Source organism: Ammospiza nelsoni, chromosome 5, assembly GCF_027579445.1.
Source record: "Ammospiza nelsoni isolate bAmmNel1 chromosome 5, bAmmNel1.pri, whole genome shotgun sequence".
In the NCBI taxonomy this organism is placed as follows: Eukaryota; Metazoa; Chordata; class Aves; order Passeriformes; family Passerellidae; genus Ammospiza; species Ammospiza nelsoni.
In genome coordinates this window covers 46,991,992-47,013,781 of record NC_080637.1, presented here as the reverse complement: position 1 = coordinate 47,013,781, position 21,790 = coordinate 46,991,992, and the positions used below count along the sequence as shown (strand labels likewise).

Here is a 21,790-nt window from a genome sequence, read left to right as displayed (position 1 = left end):
TGTTATTTACATTAGAGGAGGAGGGCGGGAGTGCAGGAGCCCGGCGCTCTCCCTTCCCGCAGCCGCCCGCAGCGAACACGAAGCGGGCTGGCACGCTGAACCTGCATTGACTACAGCTCCCAGCAGGCCGGGCGCGGGGCTGCCCCGCCGCGCCGGAGCCGCTGCCCCTGCCGGGCCCAGCCGCGCGGTGCCGCGGCAGCGAGCCGGGCCCAGGCACGCCCGGGCCTTCCTCGGGCGCCGGCGCCGGACGCGCCTCCCTCTGCCCAAGATGGCGGCTCCGTTGGCGGTAAATTCGGGTAAGAACAATCTGAGCGTGGGGCTGCGGCTTCTCCTCCGCCTCTCCCCGCGGCCATCCCGCTCCGCGGCCGCCGGCGGTCCTGCGCCTCTCCTCCGAGCCCGCGGAACCGGGGCGGCCGCGCTGGGCAGGCCGGGCGTGGCGAAGCGGCGAGGCGAGGCCCGGCGGGCAGCGGGGAAGGGCTGCGGGGCGCCCGGCCAGTGTGGGCGCGGTGTGCGGGCAGGCGCTGGAGTGCGGCCGCCCGTGCGGCGGTGCCTGGGCTCGGGCCGCGCAGAGCTGCACGGGGACGGAGCTCCGCGGTCAGAGCTGCCGCCATGCCTGGCTGGACCTATTGGGGAGTCACGTCCGGCAGCCAAGGCCTCCTTGCTTACCGGGGACTGTGTAGCTCCGTGTGCATGTGGTTAGGCATCACTTCGGTATTACGCTCATCTCCTAGTGCTGTGTGGTGTAAGAGGCAAAAGGGAAATATATCCAGAATCTTACCCTGCTTTCTGCATGTAGTGCCATTCAGTAGTTAGAGAAAACAAAGCCCCTGTCCCTCTTTAGCCTTCTTTTTGTAAGACTGAACCAGGTCACTTTTTTCAGCCTCTCATTCATTCTGTTCTCTGGCTCGCTATTTCAGTGTCTAGCTCTGACGAGCCCAAAATTAGACACAGTGTGGGAGTTAAGGACTCTGAGATGTCTAAATAATCACTTACTTGCATTTGCTGGCTACAGCTGTTAATAGAGCCTGGAGTCTTGTTATGAGCCTGTGCTGCTGACTGGTATTCAGCCTCCTGTCTGCCAGGACACTTGGGTGTTTGTCTGTAAGGCTGCTCTCCAGAAGCTCCCTTGGTTCTGTGGTTGGAGTGCAAGATGTTGCATTTACTCTTGTTGAGCTTCATTAGGTTAACAGAAGGAGAATGGAGACCCTCTGAAAAAGTTATAACTGCCATATAGGCCAAAAGGTCTGTAAATAAGGTTTTGAATGTCAATAGTGACAGTTAATAGTCATTATTAGTTCTAGCTAATAGAATTAAGACCTCCATTCTTGTGGTAGGCAGATTTTACTGAGAAGATTTTTGATCTCACTGAATGGATTGCATCCCTGTAGCCTTACATAAAAGCAGTAATAAAGCAAAGACTCTTCATAAAAAACTATGGCTTTGTTGAAGTGAAAATTGGAGTAGTTCAAATGAGACTATTTGATGAGTTACACAGCAAGAGAGTCTATAGCCTTATAATTAAAAAAACCCTAGAGGAATAAGGAGTTTTTTACAGGAATTTTGAGAAAAATTTAAAGCAGATGTGGTACTAGAACTAGTAAAGATTTTGCCTTAGGTTATAGTATATTGTTTGTGGGAACAGGCATATCATGTTTGGGTCTATCACTTGGCAAAATGTTCAGGCATATAAGCATCAACTGCCACTGTTGCCAAGAGTAGCAACTCAGCCTGTCTTTTCTTGCTGTCCCTGATGGGACAGTCAGCCTTTCTAAAATTAGTAATAATAGAACAGCTTAAGTGGGAAAAAGTCAGCATGGTTGCTGAAGTCCCACCTCTTCCTATTCCTGGTGCCTGTTCCTTTTTCTGCAATAATTCATCTTTGTGCCATTTCAGTGCAAACTGGGTTGAAGATGTGATCCTGTTGAAAATCAACTCCTTTTTGGATTAGATTTTGCTTTGAGAAATTAGACCCTTAGTTTGTTCTAATTCCCTAGAGTACATGTGTTTGGGCTGATGCAAAGCAATGATGTGGTAGGGACAAGAGTAAACAAATGGGCCAGGGAAGTAATTGAACAGCTTTTGGCAGGCACTGTGGTTGGCTGCTGGTGTTTATTGGACTTGGTAATGTAGTTAAAGACAATTTCAAGTGGAAATAAATCTGAACTCTGAAGTTGTGTGGGACAACCAGTTACAGCTATGTGTGAAATTATGCATGCAGTAGTAGCTATTTCTAGGCAGGGGTAACATTGTAGGAGTTAAAACACTGATGCTCAGAAAAGGCAAATTTATATCTTTTTTACAGGTTGGCCTGACACAGCCATACTGGCACTGCTAAATTGTTGTCTCAGTCATTTGTAAATTCATGTGTAGCTACTCAGCATGAATGGCTTCACCATTTAAGTGTGTAGACTTCACCATTTAAGTATGGCAGTCTTTGATCTGACATTCTAGAGGTACTTTGAAGCTTAGGAGATTGGCATTTTGATTGTTGGGAGTGATATCAATTTTAGTTTGAGTAATCAAAGAGTTTGTGCTCTCTCAACAGAGAATGTTTTTCTCTGATTAGTGAGGCAGGATTTTGCACCCCTTCCAGATGACTGGCTCAGTACACACCGGTTCATCTCTGACAATGTAGGAACAATAAGGGTGATTTAAATAGCTTGCTTTTGCTTAACCTGCTTTTGGTTTGCCCAGCTTACTCACTTAAGTAGTAACCTTTGCAAATGGTTGAAACAATTTTTCTTTAGCCATCTGCTGTAATTCAAGAGTATTGTATATTTTGATTTGATGAGTTTTTTGGCTGATAGTGAAGGGAGTCCTTTTCTGGAGTGTTCTGTAGAAGTGGTAGAGTCATAGTTCTGAAGGGATTTAAAAGACATGTAGATGTGGCACTTGGGGACATGGTTTAGTGGTGCACTTGGCAGTGCCAGATAAATGCTTAAACTCAATGACCTTAAAGGTCTTTTCCAACCTAATACCTGTATTGTAAGTATTCTTGTAAGATTACTTTCAGCACCAGAATTTAGGTATATACATAATCTTTTTTGGTTCTTTACTTCTTTGGATGCAATTAAGTTTTATATCGGACCACTGTTGGTTTTTTTTTTTTTTTTTTTTTTTTGTTTTGTTTTGTGCCTTAGGAAAGGAAAATATGTATTTCTTGATGGGTGTAAGAATATACTGACATGCCAAGAGTAACAGTAAACTAAAAAAGGGTCTACTTATTGAAAGGAATAGAGAAATATTTTGTTTTCTTCCTCTCTATTTTAAATACATTGTTTTATCTGTTCTTTTAGCTGCAAGCCTGTGGGGTCCATATAAGGACATATGGCAGACTGTAATGAATGCCATTTGGAAAAGGCAACCTGAAGCTGTTCATCGTCTTGATCAAGTTTTAAAGAAGCACAAATCTGACTTCATTTCTCTCTTCAGAAATCCGGTACTGGACTGATGCTCTCTTCTGGAATGAGCTGGAGAGTTGATGATTTCCTCTGTCTTATATTGTTGTCTTACCTGCCATTTTAGACCCTGGCCATCCTTTTCATGTGACATTTTTGTAGTACATAACACAGATGTTTTATATCAGTCCTGTTCTGCTGTAAGAATACTAATAGTATTAAGTGGGAAAAGAAATACATACATATTGTATTGTGTCATCTACAGGATAATTTTATCTATGATGATTTTTTTTCTCTCATTATTTGAGTGCTGTTTTGAAAGGAATACTAAAAGTATTTGATGATCCATCAGTCATGTATTAACTTTTTTTGTTACTCTTGTGTATCTGAACTAAAGCACAAAGTATTTTGTCTGGTTTTGCTCATATTTCAATCAAATTGACAAACAAAAAATAGGTGAACACATGAACTTAAAAAATACAGAATGTGTCTTGTTCAGAATGCCAGATAATGTGAAAAAACTCCCTGTTTCTTGGCTGGTGGATTGTAGGGTAGTAGCTAGAAATATATCATCTTTCAGAGGTGCAATTTCTCCAATAGGAGATGGCTTTTTTAAATTGAAAGGTCAGAAAATTTAACAGTCAGCTATAGAGTTTCACCAGTATATTTTAGCATCTCAGTTTAATGGAAAAAGAATGATGTAAAGAACAGTTGGGAGTAACACAACAGTTCTGATCAACAACCCAGATGTCTTTCACTGAATTGATATAAATTCCTGTTGAGAATTTTATCAAAGTTTATTTTCAACCACTAATATTTTGAGTAAACTAAATGTCAGCACTGATTGTATAAGATTAGTTTTTTATGTTCCCACAAAGAGACCACTGCTGTCCAAGCATGAAGCATTTTTAGGATGCCTTTACTGTCTCTGTTTAAAAACACTGCCTTTGTTTTTATGATGACAACTTAACCTGACAGAACCGTATTTGTGAGGAAGTGTTAATGAGTAAAGCTTTATTCAGTATTTGATCTTGCCATTTTGAATAACTTCTGATGCTTGTTTCTCTTGCAGCCAAAAAATGTTCAGCAGCATGAGAAAATTCAGAAAGCAAGCACAGAAGGAGTTGCTATCCAGGGTCAGCAGGGAACTAGGCTTTTGCCAGAGCAGCTCATCAGAGAAGCCTTTATCCTCAGTGACCTCTTTGATATTGGAGAGCTGGCAGCTGTTGAGCTCCTTCTAGCTGGTGAGAAGGGAAAAAATTCAAGATCTGGAGAAATACAGATTAAATAGGGCTTTCTTATTGAAGCGTACATTTAAAGTGAAGGGATGATACAGTGAAGGCCTTAACTTCCTATCACAGAATGTTCTTAAAAAGAAATACTCACTATAATGTCATATGGTGGCAAACCCTAATGTTTGTATGCTCAGCTAATATAGCCCCCAGCAAAGGGGGATATATTCTGAGGAGGTTTTATGATTTACTTTCTGTATCATTGAATTTAAACATAATTAAAACATGATTGAGAATTTTTCCATAAAGCAGTGTAATAGACACTGATTCTTCAAATTATGTATTAGTTATATATTGCTGTGTGATTCTCTAATCTAATAACTGATTAGTAAGAGAAGTATTCTGGAGAGTGACACATTCTTTGTGTAGAAGATTGATTTTAGAATTATTAAGTTAAAATTGTTAGTTATTACTAGCTACTCTTCATTAACTTGAAAAATTTGTTAAAGAGGTAGATTGCAAATTTGTCACCTTTGGAAAGCCATCTTCAAGTCAGGCTCACTTTCTATTTTGAACTTGAATTTTCAATGTAGTTTCAGATAGAAAATTTCATTTTGAATAAAATATATTTCTATGATAATCATCTCAAATTGATTATTAAGATGGGTACGTATCAGTGGCAAATACCATTTGGACTAGCATTTAAAAAAATTTTTTGTATGTTTTAGTAGTTGAGTAATAATTTTACCAATAGCACCCAAAATATCTGTGATTTCTTTAAAGTGTCTGAAACAGATCAAAGTGGTAGTGAGTAACCACAGTTACTTTGAATACGATATTTATATTTCAATTAGAAATACAAAGATACAGAGCTGTTATCAAGGCATGTGTGTTTAGCTCTCTGTCTATTTCTGTGCATTTCATTCACTAGGAGAACACCAGCAGCCTCACTTTCCTGGCCTGACCAGAGGTCTAGTGGCAGTTCTGTTGTACTGGGATGGGAAAAGGTGCATTGCCAATTCACTGCGAACCCTCATCCAGTCACGCCAAGGCAAGACGTGGACACTGGAACTCAGGTGTGTATCAGGGCAAGAAGCTGATCAAAACTCTTGGTTTTGAGTGCTTTTAGAACTAATTAGACTGAAGGGAATATGTATAGTCTCAGATTTGCTTTTTTTCTCGTAACATGGTGCAGCTGCTTTCATGTTTGTTTCTAAAGTATAATCTTTTTTTTGCTCATATTTTTGTTGGATTATAGGAATATCTATTTTACTTGCAGTTCTTTCATGCTACCTCAGCTTTTGGCAGTATTTTATTTCAGACATTGTCCCAGTCATTGTTGCTCTAACTATTGGTCATTGCTCAGTATTTGAGGACATTGCTGTGTTCTGACTTTCTGTGTACTGTAAAAGGGAATTTTGATCCTGGATTTCCTTAAAAGGAATGTACTGTCTACTGGTGAACATTATATGCTATTATACTTTTGCCTTGAAAAAGAAAGCAGTGCACACTGCTTCCAAGTTGGCTAGAGAAAGAAGAAAAAATGTATTCTAGTGTAAATATAAATTGTGAGTGCAGTATCTGGAAAATTGTATTTACTAATAAGAAAGCCTGTGAGTTATGTTCATCTTTTATATATAATACTTTTTTCCTTTTAATAGAAATCTCAACTAGCTGATCCCTGCCTAAAGACTCTGTATCCCTTCAGCATAATATTTTGAGGGCACTACTTACTGATTAGTGATGCGTCTTTATTTACTCTCTGGATGTAATTTATTTGTATGTTTTTTGTCATCAAATACATTTTATGGGATTCAGTATTTTAGACATGTTTGTGACTGGAAAACTATGATTAATTGTTAAATTTCTATTCTTTCCATTACAGTCAAGAGTTAATTTCCATGACAACACGCTTTACAGATGACCTAATGGAGCAGGGTTTGACTCAGAAGATCCTCACACTTGTGTCTAACATTGATTTGAACAATGAATTTGATAAACTCCAGAGAGAGCGAGGATTGGGCAGTGAGAAACATCGCAAAGAGGTAAAATTCACTGAGCATGGATATTCTTCTGTGTTACTCAACACATCATGTATTGCTCCACAGCTTGTGTAATATCAGTGTGGGATTCACATTGCTTCCTGCATTTCTATTTTGCTGTTGCTCCCAGATGCTAGGACATGTCTTATTTTTAGTGAAGAATTGTAACAGTAAAAATCTAAGCCTAATATTTACATTGTGTGTAAATTTCTTCTTTTCTAAATTCTGAAGTCTGAATTTTAAATTATCAGCACTACCATTATCTGCAATATTGACATAAGAAAAGTGAACTAATTCACAAGTTATTAAAACAGATGGAAACCAAGTTGAGTCAGGTGAATAATTCTCTTAATAGCCCAATTGTGTTAATATGAATGAAAGCATTTCTAATAGTCAAGTGAAAATTGCTTAAATACAGTGTCATCTTTGTAGTTCTTGGGCTTAATTGACATTGTCACTAACTGCAGCATAATTTTACTGGCAGGAAGATTTTAAATATTATTGTTTTAATTTTTGATCTCATTTCTAATGGGTGATCTGCTTTAAAATCATTCTGTGTAATAATAAATCAATTTACTTTCCATTGGATAAAGAACTAGCTTTACACTTTTACTATGAATCTAGAAACTGTGAAAAGAGTGTCTTTCTCATTTATCTTAAATTACCTTAATTTACCTTAGTTTCACCTGAAGATTTTTTTTTTGGGGCAAAGGGAAGGTTGACTGTAACTGGGGTAACTGCTAGTGCAGTTGTGTAATTAGAGACAGGGAGTGTGCCTTCTGTGTGATCCATTTACAGCTATGTAAATTCTATTTAGATTGATGTCTCTTGGCCTCGGCAGGGTTACTGGTTTGTGTGTAGTCATATTCCCAGATATCTACTTACACCTTTCATTAAATACATGTAAATATAAATACAATTAACAAGCAGAAGGGTCCTTTTTTGTTTAGCAAATAAACCCAGCATTTTCTGTAGCTGCTGTGTTCAGAGTGACTTTTTGTTTAAGCCAGTCATTGTGATTGACTGAGAAGGAGAAATTGAACATGTTACCAGAATAGATACATTAACCGGGTTGGTTTTTATTGTTTGTTTGTTTGTCTTGTAAAGGTTTCTGATCTCATTAAAGAGTGCCGACAGTCCTTGGCTGAAAGTCTCTTTGTCTGGACCTGTCAGTCACCCCTGAGTAAGGATGACACTCTACTCCTCATAAGTTACCTGGAGAAGGTAACAGTGGAAGCTGATGGCTCCTTGGATGGAGTGAACTTGTCTCTTCTTATGGCTCTCCTTTACTGCTTTGATGTCAGCTTTCTGGAACAAGGGGCAGAGGATCGTGAAGGTAATGCTGGCAGCTTTCCCAGAGGTTACATTGTGCAGATGGATAAATTGTTGTTTGAGCAGTTTTGTTATTGATGAGTAACAAATTGGCAGGATTTTGCATGTGTTTTTTCCCATTTGTTTACTGAGTATTGGTTTTGTTTTTGTTGTTGAAGACTTGATGCACCGGCTCCCTCTGCTAGCAGAAAGACAGTACATAGCAACGATCCACACTCGGCTTCAGGAGTGCCAGCCCTGGAAATTACCCGGCCTGCAAGCCACTGTCAGATTAGCCTGGGCACTGACATTGCGAGGAATATCCCAATTCTCTGATGTGACAGGTAAAGTTCAGTTGCTGCACATTAGTATTCAGAGACTGCAAGTGGTGTAAGTCAAAGGATCCATTACCTTTCTGAAGTGTTGTCATTTACTTCCTTAAAACTTTTTATATGTGGATTTGGTGGTAGTGAAATGAATTGCTCTGAAATGTACACAGATGTAGAAGTAATTACTTACTAGAGATTAATAGTGCCTCATTGAAGTGAAAGAGATTTTAACGTACTAGAAAATTCAAGCATTTAATTTTCAGTTTTAGTATCATTTGAATCTGCTTAAATCCAGAATGGATTCTTGATTGTGTTTTTTTTACATCTGTAGATGTTAGACCTCAGTATCTTGAGATGATGAATCTATTCATAATTTTATTTTTTCCTTTCCGAACCTCACAAATCATCTAGCTTTCTACTATGTCAAAATTGAGTCTACTCCAAAATATCTAAAAAAGAAAATGTAAACAATATCATTAATGTTTAAATAAAGTAGGTTTGTGGTTCTTGGTTGACTGCCTTAGTTTTTTTGGGGTAAATGGATACGCACTGTAACATTTATTAAAACAGAATAGAGGTCATCATCTGCCATTAATTTATCTTTTTTTCAGTCTAGTTCTCCTGTATAGTAGAAAAAACAGAGCTGATAGAAGCATGGAAATTTGCATGTCTATGTATCTTGAAATATATTTGTTTGGTAACAGATTGTTACTTACTTCTTCCCCTCTTGTGAATTCTGTTGCCCAGCTCTAGCAGAATTCACTGAGGCAGACGAGGCAATGGCAGAGCTAGCGATTGCTGATTATGTTTTCCTGTTCCTCACTGAATCTGTTGTGGCGTCCGAAAATTTCTACCAGGAGGAATTTTACATTCGCAAAATCCATAACCTTGTCACGGACTTCCTTGCACTCATGCCAATGAAAGTAAGTTGTTTGGGTGAGTAGCACTTACTGAGAAGTGTGGGCATCTCTTCTAGGTTTCTGTTATTTGTACAAGGTAGCACAGAGATTCAGATGTGATGCTCAGCTTGAGGTCCAGCTCCAGAAAACCTGTTTGCTTTATAGAAGCCATAATGTTTGGGGTTTGTGTTCCACACTGAAATAGAATGTGGTTTTTAAAACACTTCAGTATGGTGAGATTTGCAACACAAGCTTTTATGGTGGTAGTAGTGTTTGTTTTACATGATTAAAATTTAAATGGATGCTGAAATTCCATTTCAGTTTGGGTTTGGTTTTTTTGGTTTTTTCCTGCTTTGGCTCAGATTTTCAGTTAGTTGTAGCTAATGCCTGAGGACAAAGAGAGATGTTCATTACAAACAGGATTTTGTAATGCGGAATATAAGACAAAATCTGACCATTGACATGCATTCTAGTTTGATGTAAGTCAGTACTAGCTGTTTCACAGGGAATTGTTAGTAGGCAATTGAGTATAGCCTTACAAGGCAACTTTTTGTCTTAACTGTTGACAGCAGTGGTTGGCTTATGTCCTTAGTTATTTCTACTGAATCTCAAATTTTAGGTAAAAAGAAGTGTCTGTTTTGCAGGATCTTTGTTTTGCTTTGTGTGTCTGTGTAACCTTTGTTCAGTTTTACTTAAATCTCTAAGTCAGCATTTTAATTAATTCTTCTGCATAGTTTTTGCATTTATGTTGCTTGACAGTGATGATTTGGGTAAATCTTTTGGTTGCCTCCATTATATTTATTCTGATCTTGATAATTAATTATCAAATAATTCATTATTTAACTTATCAACATTTTTTCTTGTTCAGTTAGTATACCAATTTAGCTAGTTTGCTTTGACCCTTTCCAAAGTTATTTCTAGTTTTGAGTAATGTTTTCCTATTACTATTATTTTAAACTATTTTTCCCTAATGAGACACATTATTTTGCTGCTCATTCAATTTTGCATATTGAGATATGTTATAGACCATGAACTAGACTCTATTGACTGTCAAAATGTTTTATTTATGTATTGAATTGGTTGCTTACTTCTGTTTCTTGTTCTTCAATGTCTCCTTAATATTTAACAAAACTTTTAATCTCATGTCAATTTGCTTTCTATAAGCCTCTGTTGGAGTCTCATGTCAAAAGCTTTTTGAATTTAAAATTAAATGTCAGCTGGTTTTTGTGTAATAATTAGCATTTTCAACACAAAGAAGTTTAGGATGCTGACTAAATGGTTACTTTAAAAAAAAATTGCTTGCCATTCTTCTTGCTATTCTCTCTTGTTTTTCCTGTGGTATTTATTGACATGTGATAATGCTTCTGGCTGAGACGGAGTAACTCCAAAGTTGCATCAGTTCTGACCTTTTCAAGTTGTAAAGTAGCTGCAAGTAGGAGTAGTCTTTAATGGTTAAGAAAGGTGCAATCAACAGATCTATATACATGAATCAATATTTTGCATTCATGTTTGCATTTACATTACATGTTTCTTTTCACTCCTTGTGAGTAATGGTCTAGCATCCTTTGAAACTAAGCTGTCTAGCTTTTAAATTAGAAAGAGGAAAAGGATCCACCTTTTGGAGCCAAACCAAAGTATCTGATGCAGTCAGTTAGGAAAAAACTCCTGTGATACAAGTTGAGGGCTTTTGCTATGTTCTAAGGGCTTTGGCAGTAAATTATAGTCAATCAATAAACTTTGCATGCAAGCTCTTGGGAGGGAGAGAGGATTGAAAAAATAGAAAATTGAATATTCTTGTCATGTTCGTGCAAGTACGTTTGCTTTCTTAGTTTAATAGGCCATGTAGACAATTCCATTATTTCTGTTTATTTCATTCTTAGCTAAATATAGACCACTGTTTCCTTTTCCACTTCATAAATCCTGCAGGTGAAACAGCTGAGGAACCGTGCTGACGAAGATGCTCGCATGATCCACATGAGTATTCAGATGGGTAATGATCCACCTATTTCCCTTCGGAGAGATCTGGAGCATTTAATGCTTCTAGTAAGCCTTATTTTCTTGTAAATTACTGTGACAAATAATGATTGTGACTTTCACTTGTCATCTGAAACTTGTACCTGAATGATGCCATATGGTGCTGGATCTTTCCCTTTTGAGATGAAATTTTTTTTTCCTTAAGTACAGATACTTTTCTATAATTTTTCATATAAAGGAGTTAATTTGCTGCCTTGGTTTCTGATGTTAATGTCATGGTTTTTATTATTTTCTAGTAAGCAAATACTGCATTGTTTCTTACATTTGAAGGTTTTAGAGGTTTTACCCCACTGTTGACAATTACTCTGATAAATAATTGAAATGTTTAAATAATTCTTATGTGTTGATATATTTGTAATGAAAGTTTGGGAAGACTGTTTTATATTTGCTCAGTAAGGTGACTCCATCAAGACTGATGGAATTACAAATTCCCTTATTTCAGTAGAGTTTTGACCATAAGCATACATTTTAAAGAATGATTTTGTCATATTTTTAATAAAATAAAGAAAATCGGAATAAAATAAAATGGAAATGAAAATACTTATATTTGTTTAAATATTAGCTATTAGGGTTGCTTTACTGCACATTCAGAAAAATCTATGTTGAAAAATAGATTCGTGTACTGAACTCTGAGGTGTTTTATATTTTCTGATAATTTAAAAGCTTGTATTACTAGTCTTTTCCAAAGATTTCCTTCAGGTTATAGGACATCAGCAGGAAAATTTGTAGTGAAATGCTTTCTTAAGCATCTCATATAGCTATAGGAAACTTAAATGAAGAAATAAAAATTTGCTCTGAGAAATTTGTATGTTGAGATAGCAGATAAGGTTTCTAATTATGATACTACCTAACTTGTAAAATTAATGTATAAAGGTAAGCATATGGTTGTTTAAGGAGAAATGACACTGGTTTTTTTTAGCAATGATTTAATCCATAATAGTAAAATACAAAATTATTAAATTTTCACTGATATGTGCATTTTGAATTTTGCTGGCTGTCACTAGTTCCAGTTCTCTTATTTAGAAGCTGTGATTTTCAGAAAGTTTTAAGAACTGGAACACCAGCCCTGTGATGCTTTGCCTCTCAGATTTTTATAGCTAATCTAGAAGCAGTGCTTATTTTTGAAGTAATTGTTTTTTTCTTCCTGGAGTTGTTACTTTTCTTGCATCTTCCTTTTTCTGACAGATTGCTGAGTTGTACAGGAAGGACCCCTTTAATCTGGAGCTTGCCCATGAGTACTGGTGTCCATCAGAGCCCCTGCAGACCTCCACCATCATGGGCTCCTACCTTGGAGTAGCTCACCAGCGACCCCCTCAGCGCCAGGTTATCTCCATTTTCTTGAGTACTTACTAGTAACTTAAAACCAAATTAACAAAAACCCTCAAGCAACAAATTTTTTTTTGGTATCCTTATTACAGATAACCTCTAAGAAGACCTTACCTTTTTTCAGTGACTGAATTGCATGTGTCCTGCTCTGCATGGCATGGTGGTTGTTGCTTCTGCCAGCCATTCACGGTTGTCAATAAACTTAGCAAGAAAGAGTACTAACAAACCTCTTTGAAAATGTTGTTTAGGTTTGATTTTTTACAGTTGCTGAATGGATTCTGATAGTTCTCTTGTGTTTTTTGTGTGATGACTTCTGCATGCCTTTTTCATTTAACTGAGAAGTTAGATTCCTTAACAATAAAAAAACCAAAACTTTATTAACTGCAGTTGATAGTATTTTAGGGGTAAAAAGTCCTAAGAATATTTAAATTATTTAAAGTCCTAAAATTATAGTCCATAAGAGACAGAACTTAATATTAGAATGAGGATACAATCTAAGCAGGTAAAGTAGACATTCAAAAAACTCTTTGGGTACCTTGGGTTCTGTCAACCCTTTTGAAGGAATGTGCAGTGCTAGGCAAAACCTAGCCAAAAAAAAAAAAAACGCAAAAAATCAGACACATCCCAAGACTCACCCAGAATACTGGCAACTTAAATTAGGGCCAGGTGCAAGCAAGCCTAATGTCTCTGAAAGGAATCACTGTGTGTGTGAGTCACTGTTCAGGTATATGACAAGCACACTGAATTCTTTACTTGCACTGTGAGATGTGCTAATAATACTCCTCTGGAACATTTGGGAGCTGAAGTAAATTTTATCACTAGAAATACAGAATTGCAGAGTTATTATATTCTGCAGTCACGTGAGTTATTTTGTTTAGTTTCTCTTTCAAACATGTCTGACTGAATAGGCCAGTCTGCAAAGGAACTTGTCTACCCCGCCCTCATTATGTTAGAATTTGTTTTCTGACTTTTACTTCTTAATGTTTTCCTATAATACTCAGCTTTTCCTTTTTTTTTTAAAACACTGATCTTTATTTGTTCTAGGTTGTCTTGTCAAAGTTTGTTAGGCAAATGGGAGATCTACTTCCTTCCACAATTTACATCCCATACTTGAAAATGCTGCGGGGACTGGCTAGTGGGCCTCAGTGTGCTCATTACTGCTTTAGTTTGCTAAAAGTCAATGGCAGTAGTCATGGTAAGAGAAGTGACACTTCAGCTCTTTCTCAACTCCTTTTCTTTCCAAAAGTGCGAAGACTCATTTGAGATGAATTGTGGCCTCATACTTTTAACATTTCATTAGTAGTACAAAGGTGAAACTGGAAGTCTTTACTTGAAAATGTAATCTGAAATAAAACCTGCCGGATGAGGTAGTTAGATGTCTGAGCACCATGGGAGCAATTCACCTAGCGAAATAATACTTAAAAAAAAAAAAAAATCCATGTCTTAGCACCTAAGAAGTGCAGAATGTCAGTGTTGCTTATTATAAAACAAAAAATAAGTAATGTCTTAAAGCTAGCTGTATTTACAAAATATACAATGTAACTTTTCTGAGCTAACTTTGTTCAGAAGCGCTTTGTTCAGTTAGAATTTTTGGATTCATTTAATACAGTAGCACTTTCTCAAAGTAGGAGATGCTAGTCAGTCATGTGTTTTGCATCAGTTTTGCATTGGTCAAATTATTAAAAACCCCTCTTCTTTGAAAATAGAAAAAATGCTGCAAAGATTCCAATTCATAAAACAGAAAACTTATTTATGCTAGTTCTTTATATTAGCACCTTTCTGTCTCAAAAAAACCCATAAACAAGCAAAAGTCCCCAAACATAAATGATTAATTTTGCATACAATGACTTTCCTTTGAACTTTACTTTTTTCTTTAGATAAGAAACTTTTAGTTTTAGCCATCCTGCTTTTCACCCTGTGAAAGAGTAGAAAAAAAATCTCATCACCTGTTTGTCATTTTTCTAGTGGAAAACATCCAAGGAGCAGGTGGCAGTCCTGTCTCCTGGGAGCATTTCTTCCACTCCTTGATGCTTTATCATGAGCACTTAAGGAAAGACTTGCCAAGTGCAGACAGTGTCCAGTACCGTCACCTGCCTCTCCGAGGCATCACACAGAAAGAACAGGATGGATTAATTGCATTTTTACAGCTGACCACTGTTATAGTCAATTGGGTAAGTAACATTTTATTTGCTTTTCTTTGTTAAAACTTCTTTATTTCCTTGCAAATCTTCATCATTCAGCTCTGAAGTTCTCCTTGACCAAAAAAAGTATGTAAGGAAAATTTATCTAGCAGTTGTCATTTTATTAGTGAACTCTGTAAGTATGGGAAGCATCAGGAGTAACTGTAATGACCAATCACTGAAAGTGTAGGTGAAGCAGAAAGAGATGATTCCTTTTCCTGTGTTCTTGGTATTGCTCATTTTCTTGCTTACTTGACTCTCATGCTGGTAATGGAGCTGGTAATGTCTTTCAGAAGTGAGGTATATTCACAATAAATCACTGTGGAGTAGGAAAGTTCTTTGCCTTTATTTATGAGTTTGAAAAAGCAAAAGTATTAGTTGAATTCAAAAGGAAGTGATAGAAATTTGGCAAGGAATGTGATCAGCTGTGAAAGTTGCCTCCAGGGTTATGGTTTAAAACATCCCCAAACCAAGGGTGTAAAATGATTTGAATGAATTGACTGGAAGAGAATTCCAGGAGAATAAAATTGCAGTTCATAATTTTGTATTGTGAGTTGTCTGTGTAATTCTGAATAGTGTATAATTCTGCTCTCAAGTACCAGATTTTGCAGCCTGAAATTTTTGTGATACAGTGAGATGGCCTTGGTTTTGCTGACACAAACACAAGACAGATCAGTGAAACTAAATATGATTTTTAAAAATCGTCTTTGGCAGAAATGATAATGGGGTGATCCTGTTTGAGCTGTAATGTCAGTATTGGATATGCATGGATAAAGGGAGCTCTTAAAAGTAATATTTCGTGGCATCATTAAATCATAATCTGGGATGAAGATAAATTTGTTCTAAGGATGCAGGGAATTACTATTTGATGAGGCTAGAGGCTTGTTCCTGTCCAGTGGTTCATCTCAGAGTCTGTAGTGAGCTTACGTGAGTGATGATCCTGTTCTTAGACTAAAACAAAATGATAAAAAAGTTCTTAAAAAACATCCAAATGAAGTGTGGGTTCATAGAAATACACAGAGATAGGAGTATACAGAATGTTTGTAATAGAAAAATGAAGAAAAGTCCCTCTACTCATGCTTGAAGAAGCTGCTAGAATGTAAGTACTTAAAGACTAATTCCATGAATGGTTGTCCACTAAAAAAAGCAGATTGTTATAAGAAGCCTGTATTATCCAAATAATTTTTCTGTGTGGATAGGCAGAATTTGAGTACTTGTAAGTCTTTATACTCCGCTCTTTGTGTAATTAAAATGGTTGGCTTTGGAATTGTCTGCTATTCGTTTGATATCATGTGTACTTTCAAGTACAAAGAGTCTTTGGTGCTGAACCGTGAATTAGAGATTGTAAGACATGAAAAGCCTTTAAAGAAATAATCTGCAGTTCTGTTTTCTGTTTATTCTGTAGAGTGAGAATGCTCGCTTGGCTCTTTGTGAGCACCCTCAGTGGACACCAGTAGTGGTCATCCTGGGACTTCTGCAGTGCAGCATTCCTCCTATTTTGAAAGCAGAGCTATTAGAAACCCTTACTGCTTTTGGAAGATCTCCTGAAATAGCTGCTTCACTCTGGCAATCCCTGGAATATACACAGGTATCTTAGGATTTTCAGTGCTTAGAACTGTAGCGTCCAAGTTAGTTGAAATTGCCAGTAGTATATTTGAAATAGCATTGCATTTCTTCCTAAAATTTCTTTTTGCCATTGTTGGATATAATTTTTTTCACAGTTAATGAATTGGTTCAAAGCAGTTAAAGCTTTGAAATGATTTTGAAAATGACAGTATCGCCTCAGAGATGTCATTGGCTGTGCTTATTTGACATCAGTACAGGTTTCCTAACAGTCCTGTTTGAACTGTAATTGCTGCCTTATTTTTAGTTGCTAATAAGAGACCCTGACAATAATGACATCTCACCACCTTTGCTTCTTAATTTATGATATTTCTTAAAATACACTATTGTAAGAGATAATGAAGAAAATGTCTTTCCCGTACCCAATATAAGGTAAAAATCATTAATGTGAAAACATGATGCAGATCTTGGAGAATGTAAAGCTGGAAGCATACAAGTGTCAAGCATAATTCAGCCTCTCAAATAGGAAAATCTTGGCTTTTTATCCTTTAAAAGGATTTAGAAAACCTCTTCTTAGATCTAAAACGTGATGAGTGTTTTTTTTTTTACTCCTGATAAAAATTGTGGAGATACACTTTGATTATGTGAAATGTGTTGGTCTGTTTTCATTTCTCTTTCTGTTTCAAAGATATTACAAACTGTGAGAAGTCCAGGCCAGAGACAGGCAATTGGTATTGAGGTAAGAGAGTCTCTGTACTTTGGCAGCCTCTCTGATCATCTGCATATGCATTTGGGAAGCACTTGCAGAGGCTGCCTCTCCTTCATGTGTCCATGGGAAACTTTTCTAATAGACGCTGTTGTTTCACTGCTTTGTAATTTACTTTCAAGCCTGCTTGTAATGTCTGGAAAATTTTATCCATTTTTGCATTTAGTTCAGCTTCATACTAGTAACAGAACAGCATCTAAACCCTCAAATTCCTCACTTCTTACTAAATTTTTCTTAAATTGGACTCACTTTTGTTACGTCTTGGTATATAGCTCACTTTGCATCTAGCAACAGTGGTAAATAAAACCAAAATAGGTAAATGTTGAGGCATATCTTCTATTAGCTCAGAAAGGAATGAATATGTGTTGCTGAACTGAACAGTACTGATGCTTTGCTGCTTTTGCTCTGTTTGTGTTGTACTGTAGACAGAAATGCTGCTAAGTTGATTCACTGTGAAGTAATTCACAGATGATGCTATTATATTATTTCTCACATGTTTCTTCCTCCCACAAAATTTGTGATTTGTCTCCTTCTCTTTCTGCTGTCCTCCTGGGAAGGTTGAATTGAATGAGATTGAGTCCCGCTATGAGGAATATCCTTTAACCCGCGCCTTCTGTCGACTCATCAGCACACTGGTGGAGAGTTCATTCCCAGCTAACCTGGGAGCAGGTCTGCGTCCTCCAGGCTTTGATCCCTACCTCCAGTTCCTCAGGGATTCCGTGTTTCTCCGATTCCGCACCAGAGCTTACCGGAAAGCTGCTGAAAAAGTAAGTTTTGGTTCAAAATATTTTTTTCCTTAGGATATAGTTGTTGATGTGGCTTAGATCTGTTTGAGAAAGCTGTGTAAAAGTAACCTAGGGCACTTGAGAGTGTTTTGATTCTGTAAGCAGGTGATATTTCAACTCATAGATCAGGATATACTTTAAAGGAGCCTGTATAAATTATCTTTTAAAAAAGAAGTTTGTATTCCTAAATTTCAATTTGCTGTGCAGGATTCTGCAAGTCTACTACATGGCTAATGATTTCTGAACATGACATGCCCAAACCTACAAGTCACATTTGTCCTTTTCTCAATGTTACCTCAGAAAATATTTCTGACTTACTTAAGCAAAGAATTTGGCTTTGGTTCTGGATGAAATACTTCTGGATTGAGGCACATGCTAAACTGAATCGTGGAGCTGGCTATTCTTGATCTATTCTTAGCTATATACATAATAAAAACTATTTGTTGCTTATATGAATAAGCAATAAATACAATAATACAATATCAGAATATGTATATTGTGTAATAGAGCTTAAAGCAGGTAATAAATCTGTTTCAATGTTCCCCTTTCACTTCAGAAAGAAAGCTTGGGTTTTCAAATTATTTGACATGATGAATTATAGTGTTGTTGGCTTGACTATATAATTTTGAAATGCTAGCCATTGTTCTGATCCAGTACATCATTGCAGTGTGTGTTGTGTTCTTTGTCATCTTGGCTTTGTTGCTTCAGTATCAGCCTTAATCTGTGTATTATTTGTTTTTTCATTATCTGCAGTGGGAAGTAGCTGAGGTAGTTCTGGAAGTGTTTTACAAATTATTGCGGGACTATGAGCCTCAACTTGAAGACTTTGTGGACCAATATGTGGAGTTACAAGGTTAACTTGTTCATTGTTCACTGACAAACAGAATTGTAGCTTGTTTTGCTCTGTTGCTTCTATCTTGGGATCTTGTTTAATATTGCAAATAAGCTGGTGGAAAGCTAGACCAAGACTTTAAAATAGGAAGATGTTAAAAATTTCCACGTAGTATTGAGATCTGCATTGCTGACTCAGTAGGTCTTCATGTACACTATTTTCTACTTTGTCTCTGCTGGGAGGATAACTTCTCTCTCTTTCATTTCTGATTTGGTTGAAGAGCAACATTGACTTGTTTGGTCTCTATCTAAATCACTACTATTTGTAGGGTTAATTTAAAGGCAGCATTGTATTTGAGATAACTTTTAGTATTAACATTATTAATATATGAATTATTGAAAGTGGTAGCAGTGGAATTGTGACTTGAAGTAATTTAATTCTGAACAGCTGTCCTTTAAAAGGTTAAAGTAGATTACACTTGCCTCATTATAGGAAATCTAAGGCTTATTTGGGCCCTAGATTTTTTTTTTTTTTAAACAAAGTTTCTTAAAATGAATTCCATTGTGATGCTTGTGGATTTTCTTGTAGCAGTGCTGTGAGAACCACTTCTTTAACTGTAAATATCTTTTGAGTTGGAAGACCTGTGGGCCTCATACTTTGACAAAGAGTACTTGGCAGCAAAACTAGCTCAGAAAACTTGTTAGCTTGTTCCTGTCTTCAGCTAATCCTTCAACTTGTTTGATTATTTGTGGGTTACATGATACATTGGAGAAGTGGGTTAATCTAGTTTTGAGTAGGTGCATTTTTCAAGCAGATTCAGTGTGTGGCTCCACACTGGCATGTCTTCTCTGTTGGTGTGTGGTGGAGTTGCACACACAGAATGAGTGGAAGAAGGGCATTTTTAAAGCTGGTGCCAAAAGAAACCCTTGTACCCTTGTTCTCATTTGTGTGTTAAAAAAGATACTTACTGTTTTCCTGCTTTTATCTATCACAGTTCATGAAGAGCCTAGATAAATCAGAAGCATTAGTCTTCTCCTTTTATTTCATATCACGAAGGTCTTTGAATTTTAGGCTAGTAGTTTTGTTTTTGCATACGTTATTACAACAGTCATAGGGATTTATCGTGGACATTCTCTTTGACTTCTGGAAATACTTTTTCCCTCATTCAGGGTCTTTGTGCAGGTTGCGGGGGGGGACATAAACTTTTTCCACTTTCTTTTTAGTAAGATCTTTTTTAGGGTTAAATTTGAAATTGTGCTATTGGGTACTGGAAAGTAATGGTAATTGTCTTTACAACTATTCCCAAACTTTTAAAATTTCCTCAATGGCTTCTATATAAAGAAAGTTTCTGAAGACTTTGTGCAAGGGATTTTACTTAGAATCATGGGGGCTTTTAGGTTTTGTAGCTTATGCTAACTTAAGTAAAACAGGGGGTTTTTATTGGAGGTTATAGTTTTTTTTTTTTCTCCTTTTGTCTTTAGGAGAAGAAATAATAGCATATAAACCACCTGGATTCAATTTGATGTATCATCTGTTGAATGAGTCTCCAATGCTGGAACTTTGCCTTAGCTTGCTAGAAGAAGGGGTTAAGCAGCTTGATACTTATGCTCCATTTCCTGGTATGTGCCTAGAATTAATTTTTCATTTTTGTAATTCATTTTACAAGTTAAAATGTATAGTAGGTAGGATTTAAAGCTAACATTGCATATCTGTAACTTGTATCTCTTGCATATAAAAATTGTATTTTGGGGGCAGTTTTCCTACTGGTTAACAACTGACAGGTTTTTTTTCTTGGTGCAAGGCTTGATGAATGACATTTATGAATGTAGTCTATTTAGCTTCTCCTCTGTGTTTCTCATGTTCTTTGTGCACTGCAGGGAAGAAGCATTTAGAGAAAGCTGTACAGTATTGCCTTGCACTTCTGAACTTAACCCTACAGAAGGAGAACATTTTTATGGATCTGTTGCGGGAGAGCCACCTTTCCCTTATTGTCACACCTCTGGAGCAGCTGCTGCAAGGAATCAACCCTCGCACTAAAAAGGCTGACCACGTGGTGAATATTGCTAGGTATGTGCAGAGTACTGAGAAGGGAGGAGTTTTGGAGGCACAGAAGTGTTTGGGTCCTGGATCCTTTCATTGGTTTCACTAGTCAGTGCTCCTCTTCACACAGAGCATCTCATGAATTTTTTTTTGGTGAGGCGAGAGGTCTTCACAGGTGGTATGATCTGTGATTGTCTAGTGCAAGATTGGGATCTGTATTTATAGTTTTTCTTTCTGAATTTCCCCCCCTCATGATTTCTTCCTGTCTACCTTATGTTCAATGATTACCTTGCATATAATTACATTTTGCCCCAGACTTTGGTTGTCACAGAGTGGGAAAGTTCAATGAATTTGGCTGTTGGCCATGTTTTACAGTGTTGTCCATTATTTACTGTATTAAATGCCTACAAGCATTTAATTCTGCAGCAGTGTTTAATGTAGATATTTGATAAAAAGAATGATAAAAATTCCAGGAAAGGTTATTATCCCTAGTCAGCCTACTCATCTCTCCCAATGAACGAGCATTCAGTGTTTCATACAGGGTGAAATTTTGTTTGAAGCTTTAATGTTATCTCATGTAATTTGATTTGTAAATGTTTCATTTTTAAAATTTGATTTGTTAATGTTTCATTTCTAAATGTTGTTTAATTTTTTATCCATCTTTAAAAAGTTAAATTCTCAGCAATTCTGTTGCCATAATCTTGTGTATTTGAAGGTATCTTTACCACGGAAACAGCAATCCTGAACTAGCTTTTGAAAGTGCCAAGATTTTGTGCTGTATTTCTGATAATTCCAACATCCAGATAAAACTAGTTGGGGATTTCACACACGATCAGGTAAGTATTTGTTTCTTTGAATCTGGAAAGAGAAACTGATGGAGAAATACTAGGGCTTCATAATGTTTCTATAAAGGAAACTACATTAAAACTATATTTTGTTTTATATCTACCCACATATAAAACGTCTTTTACTGTGGCATTGGTAAAACAATTACTTCATTAATTGAAAAAAACAAAATCATGATTGTTTTCAAGAAGAAAAAGGGCAATATCC

At 36.9% G+C, this 21,790-nt stretch overlaps 1 protein-coding gene across 1 annotated transcript in view; it reads left to right on the top strand.

The window, feature by feature from the left end:
* Positions 1-268: 268 nt before the first annotated feature.
* NUP205 (nucleoporin 205) overlaps positions 269-21,790 on the top strand; it is a 44,914-nt gene continuing 23,392 nt past the window's right edge. The window contains exons 1-19 of the mRNA XM_059471961.1: positions 269-296; positions 3,297-3,439; positions 4,471-4,642; positions 5,562-5,706; positions 6,516-6,675; positions 7,780-8,008; positions 8,163-8,327; positions 9,060-9,235; positions 11,138-11,254; positions 12,431-12,568; positions 13,616-13,766; positions 14,537-14,742; positions 16,157-16,339; positions 17,003-17,053; positions 17,638-17,847; positions 18,619-18,718; positions 20,179-20,316; positions 20,575-20,764; positions 21,453-21,573. Coding sequence (XP_059327944.1) covers positions 269-296; positions 3,297-3,439; positions 4,471-4,642; positions 5,562-5,706; positions 6,516-6,675; positions 7,780-8,008; positions 8,163-8,327; positions 9,060-9,235; positions 11,138-11,254; positions 12,431-12,568; positions 13,616-13,766; positions 14,537-14,742; positions 16,157-16,339; positions 17,003-17,053; positions 17,638-17,847; positions 18,619-18,718; positions 20,179-20,316; positions 20,575-20,764; positions 21,453-21,573 — 2,823 coding nt within the window. The remainder of the gene's footprint in view (positions 297-3,296; positions 3,440-4,470; positions 4,643-5,561; positions 5,707-6,515; positions 6,676-7,779; positions 8,009-8,162; positions 8,328-9,059; positions 9,236-11,137; positions 11,255-12,430; positions 12,569-13,615; positions 13,767-14,536; positions 14,743-16,156; positions 16,340-17,002; positions 17,054-17,637; positions 17,848-18,618; positions 18,719-20,178; positions 20,317-20,574; positions 20,765-21,452; positions 21,574-21,790) is intronic.